The 15,294-nt window shown below is 39.1% G+C and overlaps 1 protein-coding gene across 1 annotated transcript in view; it reads right to left on the reverse strand.

Moving 5' to 3' along the window:
* The window catches only part of LOC126108776 (plasma membrane calcium-transporting ATPase 2-like), a 532,870-nt gene that overhangs the window by 37,558 nt on the left and 480,018 nt on the right, over nt 1-15,294 (reverse strand). Inside the window, exon 18 of the mRNA XM_049914127.1 lies at nt 6,115-6,266. Within this exon, the coding sequence (XP_049770084.1) occupies nt 6,115-6,266 (152 nt within the window). The remainder of the gene's footprint in view (nt 1-6,114; nt 6,267-15,294) is intronic.

Here is a 15,294-nt window from a genome sequence, read left to right on the forward strand (position 1 = left end):
AAGATGACATGCCTGATGTGACAATTTTACTACACGGACAGCAAAAATATATTAACTGATACACTTTTTCCCTTTCATCATTTGGGGTGGAGGGGGGTTGTCATCAACAAGACAGAGTTTGGTAAAGGTTTGAAATTATATTTAAAGTTTGTTGCGCCTCACTAAGTTCTCTCATTCCCAGAGTGCATAGTAGGTATACATCATCCAACATGTAAATTATGCTAAAATAGCATGCAAGTATCGAATAAACACACTGAAGATGGTACAAGCATTGTATTCAATACTTTGAATCATTTAATGTAGCACATCTAAAACAAGACAAGCATTTTCACATGTATGATCAAGTTCAAAAGTCAAACAGTAAACAGCTTCTTCAAAAAGTAAATATTTTTCCCTAAATCATGCAAAGTTCTTCAAATCAATAAGTTTCTTGTACCCCGCACTATCTAAAGTAGCCTATGTTCTTCCTCAGGGCTCAAGTTATCTCGTTGCCAAATTTCACTGAAAGTGGCTCAGCGGGTTAGTAATAATAAAGTTAAATGCACGTATGATACAGGAAATTTTCATGAATGTTTATGACATTATGTATCCTGATCTATACATTGTAAATAGCTATGATTTTGTAGGTACATTCAGTAGTATATGTGAACATTGTCTGCAAAATGTGTTATGAATACAGTTAGTAGTAAAGAAGTAATAAATTAAAACATTGTGTCTGATGCAAAAATGAAGTGTGAAAATATAGTAAGTGATAATCTTTTTTCTTTAATCATTATATGCGGGGCGTCAGCAATGAAAAGTTTCATAAAGGTTTGAAACTATGTGCATTGTTTGTTGCAAGTCAATAAGTACTCTTGTTCACAAATACTGGACGAATAAAATTTTGGTACGTGCACATTGTGGTCTACACTTCTTTTTTAGCCCCATATCCACTCCTTTGATAGATAGTTGGTTCTTACCCCCACAGCTATTCTTTTCAGACAATAAGTGATACGTATACCATATTTGATTGAAATCAGTCCAGTGATTTATATACATACATACATTTTTATGTATAATTATCTTTTTTCCCACAATTTGATTTTTATGAAGTACAGCCTGTACACGACTACTAGCTACACTGAAGATATCAGTTAAAATCCTATAAACTCTGTCTAGTAGTTTTGGAGATTAGCATGTTCAGACAGACCAGAAAGTTTCAGTAAAACTTGAAATCATGATATTTTTTTTCTCCATAATCCAATTTGATGAGCTAAAGCTTATCCTGTGCCCCAAACTATGCTCTGCAAAACCCCCATGAAAATTCATCTAGTAGGTTTGCACACAGACACTACAGTTTTATGCATTTATTATTAGTACAGATAATCCACTGATCATCTACTGTTTATAAACAGTCTTGAAGATTTATTATCTCATCTAAAATTAAAAAACAAAGAACTAGTGCTTGCTGGTGATTTTCATATAGATGTCCTGTAAAATACTGTCAGTGAACAGTTACTGAAATCAGTTACATTGTCATTCAATTTAATTTCTACTGTAAATTTCCCAACTAGGGTATACAAATGTTCTAAGACAGCCATTGATAATATATTTATAGACAATTCTAGGCAACTAAGCCACATTACAAAACCAGTAGTAAATGGGCTATCTGACCATGACATGCAACACCTAATATTAAAGTTTGAAAATTGTCAGGGTAAAACATCTATCAGAAATGAGTGCAGAAGGCCAATAAAGCAGTAAAAAACTGAGAAATTTAGGAGATTGCTCAAAGAAATTAACTGGATGGATGTTTACAGCATCCAAGACACAAATGGAAAATACAAAACATTCATTAATAAAGTTAGCACCTTATTTGAAAATTGTTTTCCCCTGAAGGTAACTCAAATTAAGCAGACGTCTAATAAGAAATCATGGATCACACAAGGGATAAAGATATCATGTGAGACGAAAAGGAAACACTATCTGATGCATAGGGACACCTTTGATACTAGCATTATAGCTCATTACAAAAATTACTGCAAAATATTGAAGAAGGTTATCCAGAAATCTAAACACCTGCACAGAAACTTGGCATTTCCCAGGTATTTATTTACAGCTGTGTATACCACACAGTGTCTGAACTATGTGTCACACAATGACATAATTTTGTAGGTACATTCAGCAGGATATGTGAATTGCTGCACAATGTGTTGGAAATGGAGTTAAAGTTTGCGTCATGTAAGAAGGTGGCCCAAGTTTCAGCCATTTCGTACATCCGCTTCCACTAGCCACTGGTAGCCAGTAATATTCATTCTCTGTCTGAGTAGCTAGCTGAGACTTACATCTTAACAGCATAATATTGCTCCTGCATGCTGCACTGTTGCCGTACTTTGTGACAACTGAATTATTCATTCAACTATCAGTTGTTTTTGTTTCCTTTTTCTTTCTTGTAGCAGTATAGCTGTGGATGTGTATCTGTAGAAGCTTAAGCGCGATTAAAAAAAAGTCAGGTGATGGCAATAAATGTGAAGTGCTTCACAAGCAGACAAGGGGGATTATTTACGACATTTATAACTTTGTCACATGTGAATCTGAAAGCAGGTTTCCTACTGTTAACATTCAAAAACACAAGAATGGACTCCAAAATCATATGGTGTCATCAATAGAACTGTAAACAGAATTATAAACAAAAGTATCACAGCTGTAGGAGCTATAGAAAAAGTTGGTTTCATGTCACCTGTTAAGCACTGAAATCGCAAGGAGCATGCAAAACCAATGGATGATTTTAACAATGATGTTGTAAAGGGGTCCATGTGAATGATGACTGCCCAACATCACAAAAATGTGTTACAGTTATGCAGGAGAAAATAGGCTTCAATTGTAAGCACTTCATCAATGTAAAGATTTTTAAAAGACGTTGGTTCCAGATGTGTTAAGAAGAGTTGTTAGTTCAAAGAAGGGACATAGGTGCTGCATTAACTACATCCCATATAAAGATTCATGATACTAGAGAAGGAGGTAAACTTGTATTTACGTGTAAGAAAAACAGCAGCGACTACCATTTAGAAATCAATGCTGTCAGTTTCATGACATGATTCACAATTCTTGTCATACCTAGCTTCAAAGTTGGTCATTGCCAGTTATATTTCAACTGTTACAGAGAAAGCACCAAGTATGAACACCAGAAAAGTGCGGATATTTTTCCCTGGCTTTAAAGCATGGTATAACCCAGATTTGTGCCGATCTCCTGCAGCTTGTTAATTTATACAAGTCACTTAATGGAATGTAAAAACTTGACTTCCTTGCACATGAATGGGATCACATAGTTTTACATTTACTCACATATCACTGTCAATGTAGCCCTATGGAATTAATTTGGGCAAAGGAAAAGGCTATGTGGGAGGGGAAAAAACATTCAAGGTAACATTCGCTGAATTGCTTGTGCATGAGGCAATAGATGACATCCCACCTGTAGTATGGACACAGTCTGTGCAGCATGCTGAAAAGCTTCAGAAAGAATAATGTGACAGGGAAGTGATAATGGATATAAACCTTGAACCTATCATCGTAAATTTACGATCAGATTGTTTGAAGACAGATTCAAATAGAAGTGACAGGGATATTGCAATGTAGACTTTGGAATAAAGTAATAATGTTTCTTAGTTTTAGACTCACGATGTAAAAAATGTGTTTGTCAACATATCAATTGTGTACATAATAATGAGAACTTCCTAGCCTTTTGGATTAGGACTTTGTATTCTTTGAATTATGTAGACTATAATCTTTAGAATATTGCCCAAGGAGAAGTTAAGTTTCTCCATCATGTTGTATGCTCTAATAACACGTGAGAATGCAGCTGGATAAATTCATCAAAAGTCTGATATTTTCATATGTAAATCCCTGTCACTTTCAAGTCATGAACTGGATAAGGCCCTAAAATGACAGTAACTGTTACTTTTCGAGATATCGGTTGTTTTCGATGTTATCGGTCATCATTCCCTCGAGTCATTCACAGATTATGGTTAATTGTTTGCTTGTTCAATAGATTATAAATGCGGTCTCTTTCTGTAATGTCAAACAAGTTAGTTTACACTCATAATGCCCATTAACTGCGAAAACTACGACAACTTACAGACCATTTTTATGATAGTCTTTTCATTAGTCCTTTCTACCACTAATTCTTTTTTATGCCCAGTAATTACACCCAACTACAGTCAAACACATCAACACACACACACCTTGTACACATTTTTAAAGATTCTATTAAGTAGAAGCAGTTGTCAAGCAAATACAATGATTCTGGTTTGTGCTTGAAGTTAATTTTGTTGTGTATTAAATTTTTACTTATAATTCATTTCAAATCACAATAAATGATAATAATTATATGCAGTTTCAATGCTCTTGTCATCAGACAATTGTCATGTTGACAAAAATTGTAATTCATGTCTTCACAAAGCTGTGTCAGCTATTCTCACCTCCCTGTGTATAGTAAATCTGTGGAGCAGTGGATGCAATGTCATCAAGATGTTAATTAATATTTTTCTAATGACAACTGATTGGAATTGGTTTTAATATTTGCTATTCCCCTCATAGATATGAATGTATAATTTGATGTACTGTAGGCAAATGAGCCTGACTGTTGTCCGCAGCAACCCAGTTCAGTAACGTGGACTCTGTTTGCCCACAATTTGCTGCTGCACATGCACAGTTCTCATCCCTTCGCTGCTCTGCCTCTATGCACGGAAGTGCCATCTTATGTGACGTGAGCTATAGTAGCAGTGAAGTAATAAATTTATATGTCATGCACGATGTGGCAGTTTTTGACACATCTCATTGTTTATGATGCCATGTCCTCTAAACTGTGTTGTAAAATCATATAATGTTGCAGTTACATTCACTGATATACGTGCATTCTGCCTGAAACATGTCATGAATACAGTGAGCAGTAAAGAAGTAATAAATTATAATGTCATGCCTGATGCAATACTTTTACTGCTTTACAAATACACTAAGTACACTTTTTCACACTTTATTTTTCATTTATATTCACTCACTGTATCATTTTGATTGCTCACATTTCACTTTTTGTTTTCATTCACTCACTGCATTACTTTTTCAGTTCCTCCCCTCATCACTGATAAGAAAGTGACATTTCAACCCATGATGGGTCTTGCTTTATATATCCCTACCAATGGGTGGTGGACCAACCAGTGGCGAATTCCAGAACATACCAAAAAGGATTCGAATAATCCACAATGTTCCACAACATTTTAGAGTGTTCTGGAATGTTCTACAATGATATGGAATGTTCCCAAACATTCTGGAATCTTCCCAAACATTGCACATATTCCAGAATATTCTGGATCATTGTGGAACATTCAGGAATGTTGTGGAATGCTTTTGAATGTTCTCGAATACCCTCTGATGTTCTGGAGTGTTCTAGAAATTTCTAGAGGGTGAAACTTCCATGTCCTTATATCTTCAAATGCACACCCTTGCGGTAAAAGTGAGAACCTTCATTGTGGCTGGGTGATAGAAGGCTACCATACTATGTAACTTCCCTGAACATGCTGGGACTCATTTCTGAGTTTTAGTGGCATGTATATTGTATGCTTATTTTTATAATATATACTGATTATTTATTTATTTATTTATTTCTTTATTTTTTTAGCCACTGTGCAGACTTATCAACTACTGACAGTGCTTTCATTTTCACCTTGTCTGTACCGTACAGGTGTACTAAATGACAGCTCAAACAGAACTATCATCTTCACCTCTACAAAATCCTCAATAACAGAATCTGATGTTTTTGGTCTCCTAACTTATTTTTGCTATACTCCAAGTGGTAACATTTTTTTGTTTGTTGGTTTGTTTATGAAATGCACAGCTGCAAGACAGGTTTCCTGTATGTTTTTATGAGCTTAGGAGTTTGTGGGAGGGGCATATAGCAGTTGCTTATCAGTTTTGTAGCTGCTGATTGTGAAACTTCCTATATCAGTTTCTTACAACTTGCAGCATAATTCAATAAACAACAAAAGTAGGAAATATACAAACTGTGATTACAGTCTTTCTCACTTACTGTCACATTTCCTCTGTGATGAGTACACAAAGGAAGAAGTCCGTTTTACTTACAGTAGTGTTGTTGCTGTCATCCTTGTAGGTATTGGGTTTATCAGTGCTCTCCATACTAATGCCCCAATGCCAAAGAACAAACACCACATCCACTGGTCGAGTGACAGAGGGACTGTCGAAAATGCTACCGAGCCATAATGGACAATCGCAACCTGCAGACAGACAATATGGACTTTTCAGCCGGATCTATCTTTGTAACAATTGAGTAATCTGTGAAAGCTTTTCAATTTTCCTTCGTTTTCTTGCTAATAAAAGTTCAAGTGACAATGAGCTCACTTGTTACTTTTTTTTTTATTATTAAATCAGGATATCGAGAAGTTTCAAAATTTTCTCACTACCTCTTTTGGCACATTATTACCATTGTCCGGTGTGACACAAATATTTTTAAAAAATGCTCAAACCATAGCTAAAGATAATAACTCAATATACATGAGCATGGATAATAACAAACACAATTGTGACCAATATAAATACATTTTATTACACAATATGAAAACTGAAAGTGACATTCATTTGCACAACCTTAAAATATGGTAGTGGAAGAGACGGGTTAGAGGGGAGTGAAGGGAGTCAGGTATAACATTGAGTGATAAGCAGTACACAATATATGATTAGAATTTTATGTTATGTGGCAATTAGGAATTTTAAAACATTTCCTCAATAACTGCAAAAGTTATCATTCACTTACAAAACTAGGTGTAGCTGTATCATAAAATGTGATACATTTATAAGAAATCTCTGTGTTTGGGTTTGAATATTTTGACAACTTCTCTTCATGTTTTCAACAGGTGTCGAGGTCAATGTTTGCAATCTAATAAAACTGTGATCGGACATAACGTGTGGTGCTTTAGCATTTGTTACCCAGTGCTGTCAATTAATAAAACAGCCTGACAGAAATTTAGGGCCAACCAGCAGGCTAAATCAAACTGAAACAAATTATATAAGCATCAATCAAAAACTTTCCATCTGAGGTCATTGCTGCAGTTTATAAGCAACGTACCACAACTTTGATGTGGGTATACAGGGTGAAAAGTATTTAAACCAACAAACTCTGGGAGGTTGTAGGGGACATCAAAACAAATATTTTTTCCTGATGTCATTTTTTCCTATGAGGAGTATTTAAACCAGTATAGGAAGATTTCTCTGGTGGCAAATTAATTAAACCAACAAACTCTTTCCCATTTTTTATGACCAAGAGACAACATATTAACACAACCCAATTTCAATTACAGTAGATTTTCAAAAATACACGTAAACAAAGGTTACACTGTCAGATCATGTTCTGTCTGACACAGGCAAAAACCCCAGGATTATCCTGAACTGTTCCTGCTGCTGCTACTATCCGGGCAACCAGATCCTCTTCTGATGCAACAATGCAACAGGAGTTGCGTAAACAATGTTTCACATCTCTCCCCACACAAAAAAGTCCAGAGGGGACATATCTGAGGATCAAGCAGGCCATGGTACAGGACCAGCTCTGCCAATCCACATTTCTGGGAACCGTCGCTCAAGGAATCGACGCACACGACGACTGGAATGTCCCGGTGCCGCGTCATGTTGGAACCACATGCGTTGTAGGGAGCGGGACGTCTTCCAGCAATTCTGGCAATGCTCTGGCGAGAAAATTATAATAGTACCTGCCATTTAATGGCCTAGGTAGCAGGTATGGCCCAATTAAATAGTCCCCAACAACACTGACCCACACATTAATGAAGAACTGCACTTGATGAGTGCTAGTAACTGTGGCATGTGGGTTATCCTCGCTCCAAACATGCGAATTGTGCATGTTGAAGACTCCGTCACGCCCGAACATTGCTTCATCGGTAAACAACACAGAGGATGGAAATGTAGGATGCATTTCGCACTGTTCCAGGTACCACTGCGAAAACTGTGCTCTGGGTGGGCAATCAACTAGTTATAGGTTGTGGACATGATGTAAGTGAAATGGACGTAACAATTGCTCTCGAAGGACTGTTCTTACATTTGTCTGATTCATCCCCATGTTACATGGAATTGCATGAGTGCTGATTGAAGGATCTCACTCCACATGCTGCAAAACAGCTCCCTCAGATTGTAGTGTTCTTACCATGCGACGGTGTCCCTGTCCAGTTAATCTGCTAAATGACCCGGTCACACGCAGATGTTGGTACACAGCAGCAAAGGTCGTATGATGTGGGATACAGTGATTAGGCTATTGTTTCTAGAATGAAATTTTCACTCTACAGTGGAGTGTGCACTGATATGAAACTTCCTGGCAGATTAAAACTGTGTGCCAGACCGAGACTCAAACTCAGGACCTTTGCCTTTCATGCGCAAGTGCTCTACCGACTGAGCTACCCAAGCACGACACACGCCCCGTCCTCACAGCTTTAATTCTGCCAGTACCTTGTCTCCTACCTTCCGAAATTCATAGAAGCTCTCCTGCGAATGCTGAGACATGGCTTAGGCACAGCCTGGGGTATGTTTCTAGAATGAAATTTTCACTCTACAGCAGCGTGTGTGCTGATATGAAACTTCGCAGGAGAGCTTCGGTGAAGTTTTGAAGGTAGGAGATGAGGTACTGGTGGAATTAAAGCTGTGAGGACGGGGCGTGAGTCGTGCTTGGGTAGCTCAGTCAGTAGAGCACTTGCCCGCAAAAGGCAAAGGTCCCGAGTTCGAGTCTTGGTCTGGACACAGTTTTAATGTGCCAGGAAGTTTCATATTAGGATATTGTTGTTGATAAACCTGCTGTACAGCTCGTCTGTTGTGGTGCGCTACGTAGTACGCACCAACCATATCAGTGTACTCACTCCAGGTGAATCGCCCCATTAGTAAACAGAGATGATGCACTGCTACACTGGTGGACAGCAGTTGCTTACAACTGAAGATTGTAATACACCCTCTAACAACTGAAGAGTGTAATACAGCCTCCACCAGTTTAAATACTCCTCATAGGAAAAAATGACATTTGGGAAAAATGTTTGTTTTGATGTCCCCTACAACCTCCCAGAGTTTGTCGGTTTAATTACTTTTCACCCTGTATAAGCACTGACATGTAGGCAAGAGATTAGTATGGCAATTGTGTCTTTCTGACATGTATGCAGTAACTGCAAAAATATGAACTGTGGTGACGTTATTACCAAATGTGTTTAAACAGCAACAATGCACTATTATTCTTTTGTTGCTTGTTGAAGCACAAACAGGCAGACATACACTGGAGAGTGGAAAATGTGTATGGGGCAGCATGTTTGTTGAAAACCACCACTGTGGAATGGCGTGCCACGTTCTGTGCTCATCACAGTTCGACAGAGGATGCTGGTCAATCTTGGAGAGATTATAGGAGTTATGCCAACTCAAGTGCGTGGCACTCGGGCACCTGCCCTGTAGTCTTGATCTCTCCCTATGTTATTTACATGCCTTCAGTTCCTTTAAAAATGTCTTGAAGGATCAGTGATTCATGTTAAATGATGATGTGCAGCAGGCAGTTACGGACTCCTTCTCACAACAGGACACAATGTTTTACCAAATGGGTATCTTCAAACCGAAGCATAAATGGGAAGATTGTCTCAATGCTCATGGCAATTATGCTGAATCACATACTGATTCTGCTTCTGGATTGCACAGCTTTCAAACTAAAACTTATGGTCACCCCTTATAAACAAGGGATTATCTACTAGTGGGGAGAGAGCAACAATATAGTTTCTCATTTTATTCAGCCAAATTTTGTGCTAGTAAAATAAAGCTTCTGTTTCAGTTACCTGAATTATCTGCCACTATAATTGCAGTTCCCTTATAAATTACACTGTCTTAGAAGTTCGGTGCCTCCATGAGGCAAGTATCTAGATTAATAAAAATATTAAATTTACCACACATGTTAAGGAGAACAACTGTCTCCCATTTCTGGATGTGCCCATGCAAAATAAACCTGATTGCACTCTGGCACATGGAGGGTACAGGAAATCTGCCCACACAGACCTGTATCTTCCAGTGACTAGCTACCACCACTGATGATAGTGACAGTCCTACCTGACAACACTGGTGCACATAACGAAGATCATATGTGATGACAGCTACTTACTGATGGATATGGACTGCCTTAAAACACTTTTGCTTTCAACAGCTACAAAAATAGGGAAATTAGGAAGGCACTGGGGGCACACAAATGCAATGGCAGGAAGAAAGAAGCAGAAAACAATTAAAGAGAACACAAGATTGCTTTTCTGCTATATGTTAGTGCAGCTTTTGTTGTCTATCATATCCCATGCAAATATGGAAAACAATACATTGAACAAATGCTCCAACGTGTCTCCCTATGTTGCACTGAACATATATGTAACAAAAGACACAGGCAGATAAATAAATCTACATGGATAGTGCACAGTTTAATGGAAAAGCGCATGTTCAGTTTTAAAAAAAGATGTCTGTAATCTGCGTGGCAAATGATTTATAGGACATCATTATTAATGAAGCAATGAAAATAAGAGTGATGATGAATTTTGTTAATTGAGGTAAGGGTTTACCATCAGAACAGCTTGGTAACTGACCTCTGAAGCAATAGGATGGGAGATGTCGTCTGCATCACATAATACAGCAGTGGACACGAGTTGCCAGGGCCATTGCTAATCTGCTGTAGAGTGGCCACTGTGAGATTTAAATGCCCATGGCTGTAAACTATATAAGGAGAAAGACTGTGATGCACTGGACTCTACCATTTGTCCCTCCAACACCACTTGAATCTCCTGGTTGAGTAGCATAATACATGGAAATGTCAACTAAATCCAAGCCACCCCCTCTGGTCACACCACTCGGCGCTTCTAGCATCCAGATTCCCACCTCTCCACATGCAATGAACCCATCCCCCTGACTAACATAAGAGAGCATTTAGGCCCCCAATACAAAGCCCAAGACAGATTAAAACTACTGAAATCATTAACAGATGGCACTTGAGGTCTACATCCTTCCACCATTATCCTCACCTACAAATCCCTTGTCTGCCCCTATGCAAACCTTTTTCTGTTCTTGGAGCATCTCCAGATTCAACACATTAACTGCAAAAACAACTGCCAGCACTCAGTATCCTATACACTAATCACCAATCCATGTACACTACTGTGCCACTGCATGTACACAACATATGCACATTCATGCCTTATCCATCCTCTCCTTCCACTTTGCAATGTGGAAACATTAGGTTGAGAAATTATGTTGGATTATGGCAGTTAACTGAATGTTAGGAGACACTAAGATAGGTCTATGTATTCTGTGATGGTGAAATGTAGGTATATTCCTCAAGTTTTGATGAGATATTGATGAAGTATAGGTTGTACTCTAGTAAATATAATAGTGGGAAACATTACACGTGGGAAAAATATATCTAAAAACAAAGATGATGTGACTTACCGAATGAAAGTGCTGGCAGGTTGACAGACACACAAACATACACACAAAATTCAAGCTTTTGCAACCAATGGTTGCTTCGTCAGGAAAGAGGGAAGGAGAGGGAAAGACGAAAGGATGTGGGTTTTAAAGGAGAGGGTAAGGAGTCATTCCAATCCCGGGAGCAGAAAGACTTACCTTAAGGGGAAAAAAGGACAGGTATACACTTGCACACACACATATCCATCCACACATATACAGACACAAGCAGACATTTGTAAAGGCAAAGAGTTTGGGCAGAGATGTCAGTCGAGGTGGAAGTACAGAGGTAAAGATGTTGTTGAAAGACAGGTGAGGTATGAGCGGCGGCATATTGAAATTAGAAATTAGCGGAGATTGAGGCCTGGCGGATAACAAGAAGAGAGGATATGCTGAAGGGCAAGTTCCCATCTCCGGAGTTCTGACAGGTTGGTGTTAGTGGGAAGTATCCAGATAACCCGGATGGTGTAACACTGTGCCAAGATGTGCTGGCCGTGCACCAAGGCATGTTTAGCCACAGGGTGATCCTCATTACCAACAAACACTGTCTGCCTGTGTCCATTCATGTGAATGGACAGTTTGTTGCTGGTCATTCCCACATAGAATGCGTCACAGTGTAGGCAGGTCAGTTGGTAGATCACGTGGGTGCTTTCACACGTGGCTCTGCCTTTGATCGTGTACACCTTCCGGGTTACAGGACTGGAGTAGGTGGTGGTGGGCGGGTGCATGGGACAGGTTTTACACTGGGGGCAGTTACAAGGCTAGGAGCCAGAGGGTAGGGAAGGTGCTTTGGGGATTTCATAGGGATGAACTAAGAGGTTACGAAGGTTAGGTGGATGGCGGAAAGACACTCTTGGTGGAGTGGGGAGGATTTCATGAAGGATGGATCTCATTTCAGGGCAGGATTTGAGGAAGTCATATCCCTGCTGGAGAGCCACATTTAGAGTCTGATCCAGTCCTGGAAAGTATCCTGTCACAAGTGGGGCACTTTTGGGGTTCTTCTGTGGGAGGTTCTGGGTTTGAGGAGATGAGGAAGTGGCTCTGGTTATTTGCTTCTGTACCAGGTCGGGAGGGTAGTTGCGGGATGCGAAAGCTGTTTTCAGGTTGTTGGTGTAACGGTAGAGGGATTCTGGACTGGAGCAGATTCGTTTGCCATGAAGACCTAGCCTGTAGGGAAGGGACCGTTTGATGTGGAATGGGTGGCAGCTGTCATAATGGAGGTACTGTTGCTTGTTGGTGGGTTTGATGTGGACGGATGTCTGAAGCTGGCCACTGGACACGTGGAGGTCAACATCAAGGAAAGTGGCATGGGATTTGGAGTAGGACCAGGTGAATCTGATGGAACCAAAGGAGTTGAGGTTGGAGAGGAAATTCTGGAGTTCTTCTTCACTGTGAGTCCAGATCATGAAAATGTCATCAATAAATCTGTACCAAACTTTGGGTTGGCAGGCCTGGGTAACCAAGAAGGCTTCCTCTAAGCGACTCACTAACACCAACTTGCCCTTCAGCATATCATATTTTCTCGTTATCCACCAGGCCTCAATCTCCGCTAATTTCTAATTTCAATTTGCCGCCGCTCATACCTCGCTTGTCTTTCAACAACATCTTTACCTCTGTACTTCCGCCTCGACTGACATCTCTGCCCAAACTCTTTGCCTTTACAAATGTCTGCTTGTGTCTGTGTATGTGTGGATGGATATGTGTGTGTGTGCAAGTGTATATCTGTCCTTTTTTCCCCCTAAGGTAAGTCTTTCCGCTCCCGGGATTGGAATGACTCCTTACCCTCTCCCTTAAAGCCCACATCCTTTCGTCTTTCCCTCTCCTTCCCTCTTTCCTGACGAAGCAACTGTTAGTTGTGAAAGCTTGAATTTTGTGTGTATGTTTGTGTTTGTTTGTGTGTCTATCGACCTGCCAGCACTTTTGTTCAGTAAGTCACATCATCTTTGTTTTTAGTTGTAGTCTAGTAATTTGGAGATGATGGTTCTGATGAAGTTGCTATGTGTTGGGGAACTTTATTCTGCACTGTTGTGTGAGATTTCATGTTTGTCATATAGTATGTGTTTGTACCTGGAAATGAGATGAAGGTTTGTAAACAGTTTACTGTCAGACCGATGGCAATATGAAGAAGTTTAGTGATTGCATCTGATGGGTTTGTGATAGTAAATGTCTTGAGATAATGAAATTAGTAAAACGGACAGTTGTGGAAAATGTTTGGAAAAAAGTAATGTTGCTCACTGATATGTTATACCACATGAGACGAACTCTAGACTACTTAAGGCAATAATGCTCATGGAGGAGTTGGGGGACTTACTGAAACTGAGATGAAACCAGGAAACTGTTTTTAACGTCAAAAATTTGTGTTGGGGAGTGGAGGTTGTTGTGGCTGATGATATACTAAGTGTTTTGCTGTTATGAAATAGTTTTGTGAAAAGGTACACAGCTGAATGGAACATTACTGTATAGAAGCACATTCTTTCATGGGAATTTGAAGGAATGTAAATTAGTTACAACAATATTTCTTAAATTTTACTAAGAAAATATTTTGTGAAAATGGGTTTTGCCATTTTCTTGAATTGTTACAATTTCAGTTTGCCATTTATAAGGCACACATAAACATGAATGTTTGCATATTCTAGTGTTGTGGAGTAATGAAACATGTATTTGTTAACATTAAAGCTTGGCATGTAGCACTCGACATTCAATGTTTTTTCATTCATTCTATGTAAGTATGAATTGATGAACATGTTAACTTGGTGGAAACAACTTACATTACTTGACTATTGTTATGTAAGCTACATGGTTTTCAAAGAATAGGTTCTGTGTCCAAGGTTTTGCCATGTACTTTTACATGCTTGTAATATCATATGCAAATGCTAGCCATAACTTCAAGTGGCGTGCTCAGATGTTCCATATTTATGGCAATTTACTTTAATACAATAAAACAGTTGAATTTAGTGGAAAGTATGTATATAATTTTTCTATTGTTATATGAGATGCTTAGTTATACCACAATAAGCAAAACTTTGCTACTTCTAATACACACATTACATGAGAAGACTTAGTATACTCTGTCGAGTGAAAGATGGAGGTGACTGTACTAGGAAGAAATAGTATTTAGGAAAATTCTGCATTCACTTGTAATACACATGACTATTATAGTAGTCAATATTTTATTCTATTAACTCACTACATACAAAATACTCATCCACCACAGCATATAACAGAAATCACAACACCATAGTAATTACCAAAGAACATAAAAACATAAGTCATATTGTCCAGGGCAATCACATCTATTCAAGAAACAATGATTGCACTTGTTCCATACTAACTGTCCATCATCTTAGTCCACAACATCAGTCCCCCCCCCCCCCCCCCCCAACCCTTTTGGGTGAGCTGTAGCTTGGCAATTCATGTGTGTAGCATATTTACTCACATGGTCTGTCAGACCCTCATCTGTATTGGACTTCAAACCTGCGGCCCCCCCCTGGCAATGGGGTGTCGACAACATACTTGACTGCCAGACCGTGTAAACACAATTGGCTTTTTGGTCTGTTCAGGGAGATGAATGTCTCTATCCTTGTCTGAGAAGTCATGAGGGAGATATAACAATTAGACTCTTTCATTGTGTGGTCATCCAGGCATCTTTCGGAGTATGCTGGCTTCAGGCGGTCAACTGACACTGTCGTGATTGCCATTTTTTTCATCTAAAAATGTTTTGCCACCCCTGTCAATGACCTTAAAGGGTCCCATATGTGGAGAAGAAAGAGGTGATCTAGCAGCATC

This window comes from Schistocerca cancellata, chromosome 11 (genome assembly GCF_023864275.1).
Source record: "Schistocerca cancellata isolate TAMUIC-IGC-003103 chromosome 11, iqSchCanc2.1, whole genome shotgun sequence".
Classification (NCBI taxonomy): Eukaryota; Metazoa; Arthropoda; class Insecta; order Orthoptera; family Acrididae; genus Schistocerca; species Schistocerca cancellata.